The 21,094-nt window shown below is 48.3% G+C and overlaps 2 protein-coding genes across 2 annotated transcripts in view; both read left to right on the top strand.

The window, feature by feature from the left end:
- CAPN5 (calpain 5) overlaps window positions 1-21,094 on the top strand; it is a 52,546-nt gene that overhangs the window by 23,435 nt on the left and 8,017 nt on the right. The window contains exons 3-8 of the mRNA XM_066175560.1: window positions 8,447-8,578; window positions 17,070-17,278; window positions 17,706-17,898; window positions 18,449-18,642; window positions 19,281-19,358; window positions 19,920-20,115. Of these exons, the coding sequence (XP_066031657.1) occupies window positions 8,447-8,578; window positions 17,070-17,278; window positions 17,706-17,898; window positions 18,449-18,642; window positions 19,281-19,358; window positions 19,920-20,115 (1,002 nt within the window). The remainder of the gene's footprint in view (window positions 1-8,446; window positions 8,579-17,069; window positions 17,279-17,705; window positions 17,899-18,448; window positions 18,643-19,280; window positions 19,359-19,919; window positions 20,116-21,094) is intronic.
- Window positions 11,795-12,274, top strand: OMP (olfactory marker protein). The gene has a single exon (XM_066177383.1). The coding sequence runs from the start codon at window positions 11,795-11,797 to the stop codon at window positions 12,272-12,274; it is 480 nt and encodes a 159-aa protein (XP_066033480.1).

A 21,094-nucleotide genomic window follows, 5' to 3' on the forward strand; every position in this document is an offset into this window, starting at 1 on the left:
ACCACCCTCACAGGAAAGAATTTCTTTCTTTTATCTAACTTAAACCTGATTTTATTCAGTTTAAAACCATTCCAGACATTCCTCCTTGTCCTGTTACTTCATGCACTTGTCAAAAGACCTTCTCCAGCTCTTTTGGAACCTCTTTAGGCACTGGAAGTAGCTCTAAGGTCTCCTTGGATCCTTCCTGTCTACAGACTGCACAACCCCAGCTCTCCCAGCCTGTCTTCATAGCAGAGCTGCTTCAGCCCTCCAAGCTTTTTTGTGGTCTCCTCTGGACTTGCACTATGTTCTTCTTGTGTTGGGGGTCCCAGAGCTGGATGCACACTGAAGCAGCCAAGGCTTTTAATCTTGGTGCAAGGTGAGAGTTTCTGCACTGCCTGTGAGCTCTAATCTTGGAGGCCTCAGAGAGGGTGGGATTTTGGAGTGATTTCCCTGTGTTAAGGGCAGGCACTCCTGCTGGAGCAAGTGTCTTCCACTGAAACCCTTGAAAAGACTTGATCAGGCATTGTGCTGCCTCTTGCAGAAGGAAAATAAAACATGAAGAGTGTGTGAGAGTGTATAACTGTGAGTTTGTGAGTGACTGTGTGTCAGTGGAAATATAAAACAATGGTTCTTTGATATTTCTGGATCTTTGTGAAGAAATCACTGCTCAGTGATGCATTCCTCCCAGTCCCCATCCAAGAAGAAAAAGGATGAACCAACCATCTTAATGGAGAGTGGTCATGGATGGTTAAATTTTGACTGTGGTCACTGACAGAGTTACATAAGAATTAATGTCCCTTCTCCCAGTTAGCAGAAGCTCATGACTCCACATCTCTAGAGGGTGGTTTTCTCATAAAACAGGATTCTGTTTGTAAAGCTACACCCAGTGTATGAATAACCAGAATAGGCGTGTGCTGAAAGTAGTTCCTTTAAATGGCTTAAACTCACAATAACCTCATTTTTCATCATGATTGCATAGTCAGGGATTAATTTAGATTGTGCTGAGGTCAAGTCCTGTCTTTGAATGGAGGTGCTATGAATGGGACACAATCACAAGCCAAAGAGTATTTCCTTGCCCTGGGACAGGGAAATGGAGAGAGTATGGCTCAAGGGCTGTGGGAGGTATCCCCACAGAGAAGCAGTTTGGAGATTTTGATCTGAGATACACGCAATGGAGTGTGGAGGTAGTTTTCCTTTGCAATTTCCAATTCTTCTTTTCCCATCAATAACTTGACTCTTAGGTTGATTAAAAACAAACAAACAAACAAACCAAACCAACAAAGAACCCCTGCACAATTTAGGTTTCTAAATCCTGTTTTAGAAGATTGGCTTTCAATGGGACACAGGATTTGGGATTCAGACAAGGCTGCTGCTAAATTATGTTGCTTGGAGGCAGAAACAGTGCAGCTGAGCTTGTGGCACATCAGCTTGCTCTAGGATTTCACATTAGCTCTGTGATGAATGGCTGGGTTTGGACCATTCCACCTGAAATGCTGTAGTTTTTCACAGCAGGACTTACTTGGATAGGGTCCTCCCTTTCCACCAGCATGACCCCACTGCTGCATCCTCCAGGGTGGGGACCAATGGCTCAAAAGTGGTGCAAGATTTGGAGCATCCTCAGGGCTCCTGCCTGTGTTTTGTGGTCCCTCACTTGTACCTGCATGGCTGTGATCCTCCAGGTCTGGGGCTTGATGCATATAGCTCCAAGCCAAGACAGTTCATTTGCTTGAGGTTAAACCCCACAACTAAAAGTGTTGGAGCACCTGAGAGCATGGTGTGCCATGTGAGAGGACAGGCTTTGGAGTGTTGGTGTAATTTAAACTCACAATACTGCCAAACCAGGGTTGGTTCACCCTGCAAGTCCTTCCCGAGAGAAGCTGGTCAAAGCAGATCTGTAGGAGAGCTCAAGACTCGGCTATGATGGAGGATGGGGGAATTTGGGCAAAGGTGGCCAGCAGCACTGTGCTGAGTCAGAAGGGTGTATCTGTCAGAGGGTGTTAAACAGCCTTGGGAGCTTCTTTTCTTCCTCTTCCTCCACCTCTCTGGTGTAGCTCCCTAGAACCTGTAGCTACATGGACCAGGATTTAGGGAAGGAGATCCAGGTGGAGCCATCTCTGAGAGCTGCATTTGCTCAGTGTCCTCTCCACATCTCAAGACTGTAGTTGTGTGCAGCTGTAAGGGTCTGGCTGGCTCAGGTGATGCAGCATGAAAGGGAGCCAGGTGACATCATTACAATGAAGGCAGGATGGTTCCCCTGGTGACTGGACTCTGCTGGGACTGGAAACCCAGAGAGACCACTTCTGCCCCTCAATGGGGTGACCTGTGGCACATCATCTCACTGCTCTGAGCATCCCATCCCCCAGTTTGTCAGTGAGCCATGTGAAGACTTTCCTGCTTTGGCAGTGACTTCTGCAGACCTCAGGGCTGTTGGTCACCAGGGAGTATTTCTCTCCTTTGTGGCTTTGCCACCAGACAAAAGCACTTGCTGTGGGGGAGATGGCCTGGGGAGGGCTGTGTCTGGATGTGTGGTGATGCTAAAAGCCAGGCTGTGCCAGCCTCTGCATCAGTCTTGGCTGGGTAGAGACTGAAGTCCTGGGTGGAGTAATGGTGAGACTTCCCAAGAGTGCATCCCTGGAAAGGGCATGTGGGAGGAATGACAAGTGTGGGGTCTCTGTACTTGTGCCATTCTTCTTCCAGTCCATCTCCATCTGCTCCTGGGGAAGTGCAGTGCTCTTACCACCTCTTGTGTCTCTCCATCTCTCATTGCCTTATCCTTTTTTGGGTATCCCTTTGTACTTTGGGTACCCAGAAGATAAAACTGCAGGGGGACCTGTCAAGGTCCTGTAAATTGACATTTAGATCCTGTTTACTTCTGTCTCTGCGCTTCCTGGTGCCAAAACAAACACTTCCCCCACTCCTCCAGGTGCCTGAAAAAATGCCATTTTGTGATGCTGTGGTACACAAACTGAGTGGAGGAGTTTGTGGGGAGCATGTTTTTTGGATCCCTCCCTTTACAAGCAAGTCCTGTTTGCTGTGGGTGGAGTGTCCAGTGCCCTCTGCATGGTGTGGGAGCTGATAGTAATACAAATGTGTACACACTGAGGTACTGTGAGAGGATTAGCATTAGGGATGCCTGACTGAGGCAATACAAACCCCCACAAACAGTTCTGTAGGGTGTAGATATTCCCAACCAAGCCTACCCTTCCATGTGTGTGAAGCTGATCTGCCAAGTGTATATTTTTTAGTGGAGCCTGTAGTGACAGGACAAGGGATAATGGTTCTAAATCGAAAAAGGATGGATTAAAATTGGATATAACAACATAATTTTTTATAGTGAGGGTGGTGAGGCACTGGCACAGGTTGCCCAGAGAAGGTGTGGCTGCTGCATTCTTGGAAATGTTCTAGGTCAGGTTGGATGGGGCTCTGAGCAATCTGGTCTAATGGAAGGTGTCCTTGCCTATGGCAGGGGGTTGGAGAGAGATGATCCTTAAGGTCCCTTCCAACCCAAACCGCTCCATGATTCCATGATCCTTTATTAATCCATCTGAAAGCACAGACCCCTGCTATTCTAAATTCACCCCCTTTCCCTTTCCACCCTGGTGCAAATTTTATTAATTGCCCTTTCTGCAAAATCGCCTCCCAGTTGCAGGTACCTGCAGCAGGGCAGCACAGGGACCTTTGTGTCTGCTGTGTCACCATTGCTTGCCACGCTTGGGTGCCTCTTGCTCTCTTGTCTGTGTGAGTGACATTTAAGAGAGGATCCTTTCGGCTCCCAGTTGCCCAGAAGGGAGGGAGGAAGCACAGCCATGCTAATAGATTATTTTGCTGATTTTGCAAGTCTGAGTGAAGGCATTGTTCTGAAACTGCCAGGCTCTGCAATGAAATTAGACTAGTCTGTTCCTTACAAAATCTTGTTAGCAAAAGTGGTCCTGGCATGCAGCAGATGTTGCATCTCCCGTGGTTATCCCTCCCCCTAATGCAGCTTTTTCTCTCCCCACATCTGCTTTGACATGATCCAGATCCCCAGTGAATCTGAATCTCAGAAACCTGCACTGGGAAACATTTATGGTAAAACAGTCACAAATTATAAAGCAAATTAGAGAGTGATTTTCTCCTTACAACCCTGTGTGAAATTGGACTGGCTGGAGAAGGTGAGGAAGATATTTTCTCCTTTAAACGCATTTGGAAGAAAATTGTGTGGTTTTGGGAAGGTGTCCCAAGAGGGAGAGCAGAGGGAAAGAGGGAAAGACCATGTGCTTTTGGGTGGGAAGCAAAAAAGTACAAAATAATTGCTCTGATTGGGTCTTTTTTTTTTTTTTTTTTTTTTTTTTTTTTTTTTTTTTTTTTTTTTTTTTTTCCCCTTAATGAACTTCAAAACCCCAAAGCCAGAGGAAGCAAACTGTCCTAATCTGGGCTCTCATAAGCCAGACCTCTGCAATCAGCCCCTCATCAACAGGGACCTGCTCTGGCTCTGATTTCTACCTCTGTCCCATATCCAGTGGAGGAGGGAGGATATGAATCACCAGAACTTTGAATCACTATTTTGGCCCTCTTTGTGTTATCAGTCTGATTCTTTCCATAGAACCATCCACACAGGCTTTCTCTAAACTGTGTTTTGTTGCTTGAAGCTCAGCAGGCATTTCAGCAGACAATTTTAGGGAGGGCAGATCATCTCTGATGATGCTTAGGATCCTGGTAATAACCATCTCCAGAAGTGTTCAAAGAAAATGTGGGTGTGACACTTGGGAACATGATCTAGGGCTGAACATGGAAATGCTGGATTAATGGTTGGACTAGGTGATCTTAAGGGCTTTTCCAGCTTCAGTGATTCTGTGATTCTTGGGATCCTCCAAGACAGGTTCTCCTTGGGGGTAAAGAGACATGGATGACTCCCTTGGCCATGGTAGAGTTAAGAACCACACATTAAAGTCATAGCTTCCCTGCAGCCCTAGGTTTTGGCTTCCCCTTGTTCCTTCCTGTTCTCCATCTGTGTCCAGACTAGGAGCAACCAGGACCTGGGATCTGGCTGTGATGAAGGACAGAATGAATGAATGAAGGACAGCATGGACTTCCTGTCTGCTGAAGCCTCAAGTGGCAACAGGCAGGTTGAGCTGGTTCCATGGTGGCTGAAGCCTGAGCCCAGAAGGCCCCAGGGTGTGTGTGGGTGTAGATGTTGGTGTGCTGCCCTCCTCTCTCGGGGTCATGGTGCTGGGAGGGCGACGTGGTGTTTGCTGCCTGAATAAATGTTATTGCTCACCTGGATTCTCTGTTGCATGGTGGCTGGTGGAAGAAACCAAGGTCATGACCTTCTCTGATAGGGAATCTCTGCTTCTGTCCTCCTTTTGCACATACACATCCCAGGCCCTGTAATTCCATCTGGCTGCAGAACAAGCTCCTTATCACTTCCAGCAATTTTCACAGAAAAAGGAACACTGAATGTTCCAAAGCTTTTCTTGGTTTTTTGACCTAGTTCCCACTGGTAGCTTGTTCTCACCTGTCTTTGTAATATCAAGCACCCACCTCTGCACTTGGGCATGGTGCTCCATGGCTCTGAGTGTGCTTTGCATCACACACCAGGGCTCCACTGTGTTCCATGCCACGCTGGGGCAAAGCAGCCTGGCTGAAGCAGTGCCTCGGTCCTTGGCTCCCACCTCAGTACAGCCAGAGAATACAGGAAATGTCATCCCAGTGGATTGAGGCCACACAGTCCAGACCAGGTACAAAACGTATGAATTGAAATTCAGCAGCTTCAATAGGGACTGAAGAATTCAAGTAATTTAATATTGGTAAGCTCCAGTCTCTAAGGAATATGGCAAACCTTCCCAGGGGGGTTTTCTGGGAGACTGACCCATGGATGAGACTCATCCCGACAGAATCAATTCCACAGCATTAGAACAAGGAGGCAATGCTGCCTTCCCCTTTACAAGGATTGGATATTAAGAAAAATTTCTTCACCGAAAAGGGTGCTCAAGCATTGGAACAGACTGCCCAGGGAAGCAGTGGAATCACCATCCCTAGAAATATTTAAAAAAAGTACAGATGTGGTGCTGAGAGACATGGTTTTGTGGTGGACTTGGCAGTGCTGGGTTAATGGCTGGATTCCGTGATCTTAGAGGTCTTCTTAATGATTCTGTGATTCCTCACTCTGGAGAAGAGAAGGCTCAGGGGAATCTTAACCATGTTCATAAATATTGGATAGCTGGGAATGAAGGAGACAGAGCCAGACTTCTCAGTGGTACTCAGTGACAGTACAAGAGACAGAGTGTGCAAACTGAAAATCAGGAAATTCCATTTAAGCATGAAAAAAAACTTTATGCTGTGAAGTTGGTCCAAAAATTAGCACAGGCTTCCCAGAGAGGTTGCAAAGTCTTCATTCCTGGAGATATTAAAACCTGACTGAACACTGTCCTGAGCAACCTGCTGTAGCTGACCCTGCTTTGATTAGGGGGTGGGGACTGGATGATATCCAGAAATTCCTTATAACCACGTTGATTTGGTGATTCTGTGCTTAAGATCACTGGGAGTCCACTGGGCCAGGCTCAGTCCCAGGGCTTCGGTGTGGTGTGTGGGCCTTCTGCGAAGTGTGGTAGCCCCACTCTGCACATCAGGGCAGACCTTACTGCAGCTTCTCCCTACTTGAAAGGGGCTTGTAAGAAAGATGGGGACAAACTTTTTAGCGGGGCCTGTCAGGATAGGACAAGGAGTAGTGGTTTTAAACTGAAGGAGAGTTGATTTAGACTACCTGTAAGGAAGAAGTTTTTTACAGTGAGGGTGGTCAGACACTGCCTCAGCTTGCCCAGAGAGATGATGAATGTCCCAGCTCCAGGAAACATTCAAGGTCAGGTTGGGCTGGGCTCTGAGCAACCTGATCCAGTTGACAATGTCCCCACTTTTTGCAGGGACTTGGACTAGATGGCCTTTAAAAGATCCCTTCCAACTCAAACCATTTTGTGGCTCTGTGTTTCTCACAATTTCGTGTTCTCACCTGTCTGTGTAATATCAAGCAACTCCTTTAGTGTAACCTGCAGGTCCCCCCAGGGGCAGAAGGGGCAGCTGTGGTCCTCAGATGGGATAAAGAAGGATCACAAAGAGCTGATGTTACAGACACCCCCACCACCAGACACGTCGCCACTGCTGGGAGCTTCCCGGGTGCCATGAAACAGGAGCTGATGCCCACTGCTCCTCTCCCATGCCGGCATGCGCTCAGCGATGCTGAGGCACAGGTGGCTCCTGCCTTTGCTGGTGTCGGCTTGCCTCCCCCTAGCGCTCATCCCAACATCCTGCAACACCAGCGTTAGGAGATAAGTCCTTTTCCTTGGGTCTGAGCCTGGCCAGTTTGTGTCAGGTTAATTTTGAGGTATTTGGTGCTGGCTGAGCTAGGTGGGAATATCAGGAGGTGCCTTTGGTTCCTTTTCCTCCCTGTGATGGAGCCCTAAGCAACCAAATCTCGTGGGTGGGGTCTCTGCCCATAGTGCAGGGTTTGGGACTAGATGATCTTTAGACTCCCTTCCAACCCAAACCCTTCCATGAATCTATGGGTGGAGGGTAATACAAGTCCTCGTATGCAAAGTCAGGACAAGGGGGCATATTATGCTGGGTACAACCAGCCTGAAAAACTGGGAGGTGTGAGGGAAGAAGGATAACCTGCTTTTCCTTTTTCCTCTTCAAATTAACTGTAATAACAAAGGGGAAGATGTTCTTTCAGCTGTTTATCTGTCCCATCTGCTCCCAGCCTCCAGCTGGACATCAACTTACAAACTGGATTGAGCAGGAGAAAATACATTTTTAAAAAAGCAGTGTGTCACTTGAAGCTTGCTCCACACCCTCTGTTATTTAAGTGCTTTCTTGGCCAGGCTCTAAGTGGGAGTGGGAAGCAGGGAGGGCAGCCTGGCAGGAGCCAGGCAGAGAAAAGCCAATGGTCTTGGTGCATGGTTGGAGGGATGAGCTTACCTCCCAGCTGCCTCCTACCCAAGTTTCTCCATTCATGGTGTCTGTGCACAATCCACCATCCTGGTTTTGGTGGCAGAATGAGTAATCCTTCTGGCCCAGCTACAAAGCTTTTGGCTCACCGAATTTTCTTCATCTGCTGAGCTAGGATCTGGAAGAACAGATTCCTCACCCTTTGTAAAAGAGTCATGGAGTAGAGGCATCTGAAAGAGGAGAATTAGAAAGGCTGTAATGGTGTGAAAGCATACTATTATCAACAGTGATGATTATAACAAAGCTGCACGGGTGCTGGGACAGAATAGAGAGTAGGTCTTGTGATGCTGCCCATGTCCTGGTGAAGGCAGGACAGAGTCCTTCTGCCACCAGCATGATGAGCGAGGCCAGCAGAAATCTGCAGGTCAAGTTTACATGGAGTCTGAGGAAGAGAGGAAGTAACTTTCCTTTGCCAAGAAGTCCTGCTCCTGGTTTCCCTGTCTGCTGTCTGACCCAGAATGTCTGTTTTTCTCCTGTCCCACAGGAAATCTGCAATGATCCACGTCTCTTTGTGGATGGGATCAGCTCCCATGACTTACACCAGGGGCAGGTTGGGAACTGCTGGTTCGTGGCTGCCTGCTCCTCCCTGGCATCCCGGGAGTCTCTGTGGCAGAAGGTAAGTGGTTCCTCATGGCAGGGGAGAGCCTGTCTTCAACTCCTTGGCTTTGCATTGTGTTTGTCCAGGTCAAAAACTGGTTCTCAGGGATGCCTCGTGTCCTGAAAAGCTGATAGTGTGCAAAAATCTCCCTTAAAAGACTGACTTCCAAAGGGCATTAGTCATCATGACTGCACTCACCACACTCCAGCCAAACCCTTGGCCAGTTTCTCCTTAACCAAGTGTATCAAATCCCATCCTGTTTTTCAGATCCCAAATGTGACCTTTCGAATTCCAAAATAATTTAAAAATTGACAAGAACAAAACTCAGGATGCTGAGCTGCAGCATAAGGCCCCTTTTCCCTCATTCCCATGGTGTCCCCTCTCTTTGGCTGTTTACTGTGTTCCTACCTTGGCAGTGAGACACCTCATGCTAGGGCAGGTAGGTTGATTTCAGGGTGTTATAGCACCTCTCCCAAGTCACTGCTTGCCCAAAGCATCCATCTCTGGCATGTCCCATGCCTGCATGGCACCATGTAGCAGTGTGAGCTCTACTGTGGGCCAGAAAGCCACCACAAAGCTGCATCAAAGTGAGGGGCTGCAGACCTGTGGAGCAAGCAGAGAGGTTCAGGGGGAAGGAGGTGCTCAGTGCCACATCCTTGGACAGTCTGTGCCCATCTCTACCATGGTCTCAGCTGTGCAAGGTGTCAGCCCTGTGAAAGCCAAGGCAGGGAGACGTCAGACTCTGGTGTGGGTTTTCATCATCATAGGGCATGAGACCAGCAAGTTGTGAGCAACTTTTCCTAGATTTTACTGCAGAAGGCAGCTAGTGTGTGCAGGCAGCACCAGCAGCTTCACCCACAGCCTGTTACAGCCATGGGCCTGAGATGATTTCCTTTACCCCACATCTGCTCTGTGTGCCGTGGTTCTTCCAGTCTCTGCTTCCTGTGGTGAGCATGAACATCAAGTTCATGGATTTCTTGCAGGATCTCCATTTCCTGTTAAAATCAAGGTTTTTCTTTATATGGGAACAGGATAGCTGTTGTTGCCTTCTAGATAAGCAATAAGGCTTCCTGTCATGGTGGCTGTGGTGGCTGCTGTGGCTCTCATTACAAGGGCAATGCACAGGGTTGTTTAGCTTGTTCCTCACCATCAACATCCCCCAAGGGTGAGTGGGGAAGTTGTCATCCTTCCTCACCGTTCACTTCTAGCTCTGCCCTGGGAAATGCCAACCAAACAGGCTGGGTCCCTTTGGACAACTCATTATTTCAGTTTGCCAGGCATTGCTTTTCCTCCCTTGGCAATTTGGCTGTGGGTGTTTGTGACTTCTCATTTTCCATTGCTTTAACTCTCAGAAGCTTTTTTTTTTTTTCACCTGCCCCCTCTTTTCTTTCAGAAAGGCTTGATTTATAGAATTATATAGGTTGGAAGGGACCCTAATGACCATTTAGTTCCAGCTCCCCTGCCATGGGCAGGGACACCTTCCACTAGACCAGGTTGCTCAAAGCCCCATCCAACCTGACCTTGAACACTTCCAGGGATGGGGCATCCACAAATTCTCTGAGAAACCTGTGTCAGTGTATCACCACCCTCACAGGGAAGAATTTCTTATTTGCTGAAGGTCTCAGAGACAGAAATAATGGGTCCCTTGTCCTAAGTGTGGTTACACATGCAATTGTGATAACTTTGCTGGACACCAAGATGTCTCTATTTGGGGTCTGCCAAGAGCTGAAAGATGCTGATGCAGGCTTTAGTATCTCAAAAATATCAGCCCAGGAATCTTGGCCCAGATCACCCATGGCTACCAGAAAATGTATTCCTGTGCACACCAGGATGTAACATAGGCTCTGCATGTCTCTTACTCCATTTCACACAGTGAAACTGTCTCTCATAAGTGTGGGGAGGAGGAATACTTTCAAGAAAATAAGGCAGGCCAGCATATCCCTGTGTATCCCAGGAGGCTATTTAATTTAAACATTTTCTTCCACCTTGCTTTCTCCATGTCCCTGCTTCCCATTATGCCTGTGTGGTGTGAATCACTGAGTGGGAATGGGGTACTGGAATTTAGTTGGGAGCTGTCTTCTAAATTCCTGTGTCTGGGATGACCCTACATGGCTCTAGGTGTGATCTAGCTCTGTAACACCCTTTCTATCACCCTTCAGGCGTATCTAGCTTTTATGAAAAGAAATTGAGACATTAAAATGCAGGGCAAAACCACCCCAGGATGCTGATGCCGACTTGCTGCTGCAGGAACAGTGTGGTGTCAGACTCCTGCCAGCTGTGCCATCCAGAAAGGGGCACGATGGTCATGTTAGTTTGCTATTCATTGACTTAGAGTCAATTTGTCCCTTGGGACCCTCATGTCCTTTTCTGGGTGGCACAGCCTGATGGAGGCCACCAAAATGGTCAGGAGGAAAGTGAGTTTTCATCCGGGAGGAGAAAAGTTAAAAGGGGAGCTTATTGCTGTATGCAGCTACTTAACCACAGAATCATGGAATGGTTTGGCTTGGAAGGAACCTTTAAAGGTCATCTAGTTCCATCCCTCCTGTCATGGGCAGAAACAACTGCCACTGTACCTTGTTGCTTGGAGCCCCATCCAGCCTGGATAGGGGAGTGTAGACAAGATGGAGCCAGGCTCTTGTGGGAATGCACTGTCAAAGGACAAAGGACAGCAGCACAAGCTGCAGCTTCTCTTCAGGATGAGCTCAGTTAGACACTGGAACAGGGCTCAGAGGGGCTGTGGGACCTCTGTCCATGGAGATACTCAAAGATGGACTGGATGAAGCCCAGAGAAACATGATTTAACCCTGAAGTCCTGCTTTGAGCAGTAGGTTGGACCAGACTCCTTCAGAGTCTCATTCCAGTCTGAATTAGCCATGAACCTACACTCACAGAAAGCCACTCCCACTCATCCCTGCCAAGGTGGCATCCCTGGCTTTGTTTCGGGATGATGAGCCATGGTTGTCAGGGAGGTTGCCAGGGTGGCTGACATCAGACATCCCTTCCCTATAGATTATCATGCACAGCAGCACCAACAGTTCTGAATCTGCAAATGAGTCGGGAGGGCACTCAGGGAAAGCCCCAGAGGTGTTTTGCATCACTGGCCCAGGTTGCCTAGCACTGCTGGGTCTGTGGAGAAGGAACACCAGCTCCAGGGGCCTGTCCAATCTTTCCCCCTGCGTGTCCTGTTTGGGAGGCACACACTGCTGAGCACGGAGCAGAGGAGCAGCCGAGGTGATGGCAGCTGAGGCGGGGGTGCTTGAGCTGCCCCTCATCCGCGACGAGCAGCTCACCCGGCAAATGTGGCTGCGCTTCCAGAGCCTGCAGCAAAAAAACCTCAGGCCCCAGGATGGTGAGAAGCTGCTGCGTCCCAACGAGCACATCTACCGAGTGGATTTCATCCAGCAGCACAAACTGCGCTTCCTCCGCTGGGACGTGCAGCTGGAGAGACCTGGGAAGGTCACGTTGACTGGCACCTCCCAGCACTGGACTCCTGATCTCACCCACCTAATGAACAGGCAGCTGCTGGAGCCAGTGGGCATCTTCTGGAAGAAGCAAGGGGCCAAGGAGGTGGAGTGCAATGAGGCAGATGCCCAGGAATTTGGGGAGCGGATAGCAGAATTAGCCCAGATCCGCAAGGTGATGTATTTCCTCCTCACTTTCACTGGGGGCCTCGAACCAGCTCAGCTGAAAGGCTCCATTGTTTTTAAAGCCTGATCCCCTCTTGCTCAGCTTTTCTCGCTCCAGCTATGCTTCTTTCAGTTCAGTTCTTTGTTCCATTTTTACATCTGGGTTTTTAAATGAGAGACAGCACTGTGGTAAAGCAGAGAACAGCTCAGTGCTTCTGGAGACCCTCAGCCCTGTGAAATATTCCCCAAATGTGCTGCCCTCTGTCTAAGTGATGGGGAGAAAGAGACCATGAGCTTGCTGCTGCACTTGCCTGGAGTATAAGACTGTGTGCTTGTTAATTCATCAGGGATTCACGCAGGGTCTTACTGGCTTGAAAGTACAAGGCTGCCCTAAGTCCTCTCACTGTAGCAACTGCACACCAAAAACCTGTTGGAAAAATGAGTAATTGCCGTACCAGAAAACAGCAGGGACCCCTGGAGAGAGCCCTGCTTTCCAGTTTCCATCCTGGTCATTAAAAAGGGAGGGCTTGTTTGTGATGGAGTTTCTCTCCTGGAAAGGTGCTGAGTGGTTGCAGGCTCTGGTGACTTGTGCTGCTGCTGTGGCTGCTTGGAGTCTCTGAAGACCAGTCCCATGGAGGATCCACCTTGCTGTGAAACTGAAGTACATGCACTTGGACTCACTGTATTCTGCAGATTGTAAACCTACTGGACTAATGAGGAGGTTGGACCAGCCTTTTCTGACCACCACCACCATTTCCTGCTGGGGGAAGGATGGAATTTGTTGGTCCAAGATGGGCTGGAGCAGATGTGTGTGTGTGTGTGGGCAGAGCCAGCAGCTCAAGGCAGCCTAGGCCAGCAATGCGTCCTCTGCAGTGGAGCAAATCTGTGCTTTGTTCTGCCTTTAAAGCACCCACAAAAATATTTTCTCTGAAGTGTCTGTAGAGAGCCATGAGGCTGCAAAACACTTTGCAAGCCACAGAGCAGGAACTTGCTGCTTCTGTCCCTGAAAAGCAGTGTCTCCTGCCCTCTAAAACACAGGGAAGAGGGTCTGAGTGACTATGGGAGCAGAGGGCAGTGGTATATTTAAAAGTGTTGGAACAGTAGAGTGTTTTGTGCCCAGTTTGCCCCATGACTGCAAGTTAACTACAAAGTTTGGATGTTTCCTTTTCCTCCACCGAAAAGTGGAGAGCACTTCAATGAAGCTTCTTGAGACACTCAGACAGAAAAGTCCCTTGAAAGAGCTAGGTATTATTACAGTCCTTTGCTCAGATTGCATTCAAATGTGTGTGAATACTCCTCAAGGTGTGGCCTGACATTTCCACAAGATGAGTAAGGAGAGAGCAGTGATGGGAAAGCCAGGGCAAGGTGACTTTGTACCTGTGGCCTTTGGACTTACGAAGACCAGCCCCAAAAAGAGTCCAACCTCTTCTCCCAAACCTCCAGAGATGCAGGCCCTATGCCTCCCCCAGCTCAACAATAGTGTGTAAAATGATATGCACGAGTTTTGTCAGGCAGAAAGCAGATCAGCTACTGGCTGGAGAGATGGTGGGAGCTCTTGAGTCTCGCCCAAAACCAAAGCCCAGCAACCACCAAATCCTACAGCCATGCCATGGCCATTGCCAGAGAAGTTGCTGTCTTTGTTTAGATCCCAAGAAATGCTGGACTTGGTGAGTAGAGAGAAAAGTGGATGCATCCCTGCCTGGCCAAACACACCCCTAGGGTCCTAGCAGACTTTCCCGTAGAAGACCCCTCCTTTTACAACCCAGAGCAGTGTTCCTGACTACAAACCACTTTAGACCAAATAACAGGAGCCACTGGCAACATCCAAAGGGGTTTTTGCATGCTAAGTCTCACAATATGCCATAGCTGCGTTGCTAGGGTAGAGTTCTTGCTGCAGACATCTTGTTGGGTATTGGTGTACCACAGTAAATAAAAGCCTAGACAAGGGATTCCCCTTAAGGACTTAGGCTGTTTGTGTCTTATTCATGCTCCTTTTGGAAGCTGCCCTAATCCTGCATACAATAAAGCACCAAATTTCAACTCAATATTGGTATTCTTGAGCCCATTTTAACTTCTTGCAGAATTTAAGATGAACATTTACTTTCTTCTCTCTTGGTGTGAAAGGCTTCATGGAGTATTTTGAGCAGGTTTTTTACGGTCAACAGGGGCTTGAAGCTGGACAGAGAAGGTGAGATTATTCTCAGATGGATACTTGTTTCCTTCAGAACTGTGAAGTGAGGTGAGGGAACCAGTGTGATCTCTCTCTGCTGCAGGGAAGATGAGCCTCTTTTTACCAGTCACTGAAACTACCCCTACACAGTTTCAGCATCCCATAAAGACTTTCAGATACACCACCCTGTCCCATCTCCCATGGGAATTTCCCAGTTTGTATCACAGCTCAGCAGACTGGTACAACTGGGTGCCTCTCTCCTTATCCTGAACTGGCAAGTTCCCAGCAGAAGGCTTGAAGAACTTGGCATGTACCAAATTCTTCTTCTAATCAGGGACATATTTTTCCAGAGCCACAGGTACCTTTTCTCTAAAGTAACCACTCTTAAGAAAATTGAAAAAAGCCCTAAATCAGCTTAGGGAGGTGAACCTGGCATTTCTGAGCTCCCAATTTATCTGTCTCTGAACCCTTTCACTATTAATTTGTAACACTAAATGGTGTTGCAGCATCAGATTTTGTGAGCCCCTAAGGAAACAGCAGCACAGCTGGGGGAAGGAGAAGAATGTGGTTTCCACTGCCCCAGTGTCACATAACCAAGCTGAGTCTAGGACTTGTTGGGATGCTGGGATGGGTGGTCCATGGCACACTCTCCAGCAGGGAATGCCTGTGGAGATCAGACTCCTCTCATATCCTCGTGGGTCAGTGTAGAAATATGACCAGTCCTTGCTCCTGGACCCTGCTCTGGATGAAAGCTGACCATTTTTGCTGCCTTCAGTGGTGGAGGGTGCTCCCAGAGCTGTCCCCAAGTGAAGAAGTAGAGGAGGATGGTGAGGACCCACCAGTGACAAGTAGGAGCAAGTCTCAGACCCAGCCAGCTGGAAGCTGTCACTACCAGCTATTGCTGACAAGCTGCCTCTAATCAATGCTGGGCTCATTTCTAAACCGACATTAATAGCAAGTTGATTATCACGATGGTGCTCTATGACACTATGACAATTCATTAGGATGAGCTCCAGTCAGGAGAGAATCAATTGGCACTGATGGAGGGCTGGCTGACCTTTCCTGGCAGTCTCCAGGGAGGACTCTGGGACATAGTTGTTAGCACTCCTATAAAACACCAAGCCCTCCAAATGTGTCTCTTTTTCATGGCTTTGTCTGCTCTGCTTCTATTGATCCAGATGACTCAAGAGTGCCTGTGAGCCTGCAGGGCTGATGGCATCATTAATATTTCAGAGTAGGAGCAAAAAGAGCCCTGGGCTGGATCATTGCTGGTAGCTAAGGAGTCAGGGGGCTCTTCAGAGGGAATTCTCTCTGCACAATTCCTGCTTTGTGAGAGCAGGCAAAAAAAAAAAAAAAAAAAAAAAAAAAAAAAAAAAAAAAAAAAAAAAAAAAAAAAAAAAAAAAAAAAAAGGCAGTTATTTCAGCTGGACAAGGGCCCAAAGCACAGTAAAGGTGGTTTCACCATGATCTGTGACTTCTTGAAGGGACTCTTTCCAAGCAATGTAGTTGTGTCCTCTCCTATCTGACCCCAACACGCTCAGCTCTCCACAGGGAAGTGATTATTTGGTGTAATGTAACATAATGCATACTTGCATGGACACCTTGGGGTTTTTTGTCACTGAGCTCATGATCCTTTGAGAGCAGGTAAGTGAAGTAGCAGGAGTGTGGACAGTCAGTCACATTACTGCTGCTGTGTAAGTCAGCACTTTCCAGCCAACTACAGTAACTGCACACAGCCCCACAGCCCACCCTGACCATGCAGTAAAACCACATTGCCTCTACCTTCAACAAAATCTAAACTGTGGTGGAGTGGCCCCTTGCTGTGTGCCTCTGTGTCCTGGTTCTAAACAAGATGCAGATCCCCCTACATGTAGCATCTGTGCCTGACTGTGCTCATTTCTGTCCCAGCCAGAGGAATTTTCCATCCAAAGCAGAGCTGGTGGTGCTTGCAGCCACCACCGCCTGACAGGCCATGGACTTTGGGAGTTACCCTTTGCTTGTGCCTGTCCTGCTGGCAGTGACACCAAACCTGTGCCTCCTCAGACCCCTCAGCCGCTCTAGGGTTTCTTTCAGCTCAGGCCTTCTTTTCTGTCTTTCATCAAATCACCTCCCTATGTTTGCCCAGGTGAGTGTGGCAGCTCTTGACAGGGAAGAATAGAGACCCTGAGGGAACGGGGATCCTGCTTTTCCCACTTTTACTTAACAGAGTAGGTTCATGTAGAGTATCTGCTGCCTGTTCATTGGCACCGTGAATACTGCACTTGCTCTTGGGCTGGTCAAGTCACACCAGAATCAAGTAGGAGAATCAAGGAAGGTGCCCTTTATTAGGTTACCCTATTGGCACTAAAAAAACCAAAAACTTGGTCATAAAAATAACCATCCCTGTTTAGACAAAGAACTCATCTGCTCCAATAGCCTGTCTACAGAAGTAGATGGCAGCAGATGTCCAGGGTAGGGTTAAAAGAAGGAGGACAAAGGTTCTCTAAGTCCACCTCCTTCCAAGGGACAGTGAAGTCTAGGCTATTCCAGCACATGTTAATCTAGTCTGCACTGGTGGAACCAGGTCCAAAATCTGTCCCCCACTGACTGTAAGCAAGTCCGTCCCCCTCATATTCTTCCTTGTCTTTGATATTGTCTGCATTAGTTCCAGGATGAGAGTCAATCCCAGGAGAAAAGGGAGTATTTTGGGTGTATGTGCCTTTTCTTATTGCAGGTCATCCCAGACTGGAAGGAGCAGGAGTGGAACCCTGAGAAACCCGAGAGCTACGTGGGGATCTTCCACTTCCAGTTCTGGCGTTTCGGTCAATGGCTGGATGTGGTGATCGATGACCGCCTGCCCACGCTCCACAATCAGCTCATCTACTGCCACTCCAACTCCAAGAATGAGTTTTGGTGTGCCTTGGTGGAGAAAGCTTATGCCAAGTAAGTACCCAGACAGTTGTAGGATAAAGTGGTACCTGGTCACTCTGTTTTTCCACTCTGTTCATTAGCCAGCTGGTTTGCAGCAGTGGAAACATTTTCCTGCAAAGGAGTTGTACATAACTCAAACAGGCAAACACTAAGAAAAAAAAAACCCTTCTCTAGCCCTAATTTACCCTCAAAGCAAAATACCCTTCAATGTTTCTTTAGGTAACACCTATTTTAGAGACTTCAAGTTCCTTTTACTTTGGTCCTGTGACACCAAGAGTGCAACAAGGAATATGGGTCCTATTTTTTTCACCCTAGTTTGCTGTCCTCTCCCACTTGAAGTGCAACTGTAAATCTCCATTCTTGAGGCTGCCCCAAGAATCATCCCCGACCCCTTAAAATGTCAGGCCAGTGTCATGCCATCCCTGTCGCTCTCTTTCAGGTTGTCAGGCTGTTACGAGGCCCTGGATGGAGGCAACACAGCTGATGCCCTGGTGGATTTCACTGGTGGGGTGTCTGAACCGATCGACCTGACCGAAGGGGACTACATCACTGACGAAGCCAAGCGAAACCTCCTCTTTGAGCGCGTGCTGAAGGTGCACAACAGGGGGGGCCTCATCAGCTGCTCCATCAAAGTAAGCAACATTGCCAGTGTGGTCACGGCCCCATGGGAATAGGCATTTTAGGATGCAGTTGTCTTACACAGTCATAAGCTTCTAAATTAGATCAGATAAATTGTGGCCAAGGGTTCTGACTTCTTGATGATGGCAAAAGGAGTGAATCCTGGATGCCAACCCTCCTTATTCCTTGTTGCTATGTCGAAGAGCCCAGATTCATCTCAGCACCCTTTAAATGCTAGGAGGGTATCCACTCCAGAGAAAGGTGTTTTGGTGTCTGCATCTGGGCATCTCGACAAATGCTGGTTTCCAGACCTCCCAGTATAACCGTTAGGATGAGCTTTATCAGTTGCCAGTATGGGAGCTCAGAGACTTCATGAAGCAAAAGGAGAGATCCAGCACAGAAAATGGCATCTGAGACATGCCAATTGGCTCTCTCCCTGGCTATTGATGCTCTTCTTTTTGGCTTAAAGGAACCTGCAGGGAAATCTGAGTGGCTTTCTTTCCCAGCCCCTGCAGAGGTGGCCGTGTCCCCCTGGTCTGAGCACTGTCTGTGTCCCCCTGGCAGGCCACATCAGCAGCTGACATGGAGGCTCGCCTGGCCTGCGGGCTGGTGAAGGGCCACGCGTACGCAGTGACGGACGTGCGGAAGGTCCGTCTGGGCCATGGCCTTCTGTCCTTCTTCAAGTCAGAGAAGCTGGACATGATCCGCATGCGCAACCCATGGGGCGAGCGGGAGTGGAACGGCCCTTGGAGTGACACGTGAGTTGGGATGAACAGCTTGTTTCAGTGGGAGGTTCTTCCCTGTGAGGGTGCTGAGGAACTGGCACAGCCCCTCAGAGAGGCTGTGGATGCCCTATCTCTGGACGTGTTCAAGGTGAAGCTGGATGGGGCTTTGAGCGACCTGGTCTAGTGGAAGGTTCCCCTATTTATAGCAGGGGAGTTAGAATGAGATGATATTTAAGGTCTTTTCCAGCCAAAACCATTCTGTGATTCTATGATTCCACATTCTTTCGTACTAGTGAAGGGTGTTCCTATGTCACCTTTGTGCTCCCAGTCTTATTCCAGCAAAACGAGGACCCAACAGCATCAGCCTCTGCCACCACCAACTGCTGTGATGCCTGTGGATGAGATGAGGAACCAAAGACTGGTGCAACCAGAGCCTTTGGCCAGAGTCAATTTTGTTATCTTTATGGACAGGACTGTGATTGTACCGGCCAAATAAAACCTTGCCAGACTGGTCAGGAAGGAAGCTGAAGTTCCAAGTCGTGCTGCACTGCCCCCGCGTTTGGCAGATGGCCTAACCAGAGCAGCATGGGGACTAGCTTTATACAGTCCTTGTGCCTCAAGTTCTTGTATGTCCCTTACCTCTGAGTAATGATCCTGTTCTCTTCCCACAGCTCTGAGGAGTGGCAGAAAGTGAGTAAAAGTGAGAGAGAGAAGATGGGAATGACAGTGGAAGATGATGGAGAATTCTGGTGAGTCCCTCCTGGGTTTGTCACCACTGGTCCTGCCCACAGAATCCTCCCACCCCATGGAGCATGTGCATCTTTTCCATGCATACATCTACCCAGAGAAAACAGGCTTCCAAGCCATAGCATCTCTAGTGATGCTTCCTCCTTGATCCCATGGGTGTCAGCTTTTGATGGCCATGACCCTGGCATTGCAAGGTGCTCTGCATCACTCAGGAGCCAAACATTTCACCAGGGTACTGAGAACCTGTCATAAATGTGCTGAACTCCACAGCCTCACCAGGAATATTTCAGTACAACATGTACCCTTGTGTGGAGAAAGGGCCACGGTGCTGCTTCTCTCACTCCAAAACACAGAGATCTGTTGTTTGAATTCAATAAGTATTTACTGCAGGCATAGAGAAAGGTATCTCCATCTCTTTTGGAGATGTTTGATGAATAACTTTTGTTATTGATCAGCCATCAGAGACAACCCACATTCTCTAACAGGTGATCAAGAAAATCCCTGCAGTGTACCTTTCCAGGGAATGAAGCAGCATAACCCAATTCTGCCCTTTCCTGACTCAGGATGACCTTTGAAGATTTCTGCAAATACTTCACAGACATCATCAAGTGCCGTCTGATCAACACCTCCTACCTGAGCATCCATAAGACCTGGGAGGAGGCAGTGCTACACGGGGCATGGACCAGAAGCAGTGACCCCTTGAAAAACCGCTCTGGAGGCTGCATCAACCACAAGGACACTTTTCTGCAGAACCCCCAAGTGAGTAATGGGGCAGAGGGCCTTCTGGAGCCTTCACATGGGTTTCCAGGTGTTTAACTCTCCTACAGGGACGTAGAAGGCTGAAATGGGTACCAGACCTCTGATAGATTATTTGTGCTTATGGCAATTCTCTGGCACAGCATGACCGGCATCAAGGCCAACTCTATTAACATTATCCCTCTTATCAAGGAGACTGCATCCAAGTGCTTAGCGTACAGCATCTTGGCACAAGGGGAAAACAAACTGTGCCACAGGGTAGCAGTGTTGGCTGGTTCCAGTCAAACAGGGCCAGGAGTCATTTCCAACAATCTGGATGTCTGAATGACCAAATTCAAGTTTCTGTGCCCAAACATCAATGCTGTTAAATTTTCCAGGACAGGTGTAGTCCATAGAGCCATTTCCTTCTGGCTTCAAGTTCATCTCCTGGAACAAACTTTTCTGGAGAAAAGGAGGCTCAAGGGGACCTTATGGCTCCCTACAACTACCTGAAAGGAGATCATATATAGGTGGGAGTTGGTCTCTTCTCCCAGGTAACAAGAGGGAGAACAAGAGAAAACACCCTCAAATTGTGCCAGGGGAGGTTCAGATTGAATATTAGGGAAAACTTCCTAACTGGAAGGATGAAGACATTAGGAGACGCTGCCCAGAGCATTGGTACAGTCACCATTTCTGGACACATTCAAAAAGCATGTGGATGTGGCACCTGGGGACATGGTTTAGCAGTGGACTTGGCAGTGCTGGGTTAAGGGTTGGATTGGACGATCTTAGAGGTCTTTTCCAACGTAAGTGATTCTACCATTGTCTAGTCCTGCTATGAACTGGGACTCTCATGATCACAAGCCTGGTCCTTTTGAGTCCTTCATCTAACAAGCAGTTGAAGGATGGTCTGGTCTGTTACAGGAGTTGTCATCAAGGATGTGGGAGAGATGTTTCCAGCTCTGTATTAGCCTTTGAAGCCAGGCTGTCCCTGCATGGTGGT

The sequence above is a fragment of the Chamaea fasciata genome, unplaced genomic scaffold (genome assembly GCF_029207755.1).
Source record: "Chamaea fasciata isolate MVZ Bird 193981 ecotype frontalis unplaced genomic scaffold, bChaFas1.0.hap1 SCAF_2, whole genome shotgun sequence".
Classification (NCBI taxonomy): domain Eukaryota; kingdom Metazoa; phylum Chordata; class Aves; order Passeriformes; family Sylviidae; genus Chamaea; species Chamaea fasciata.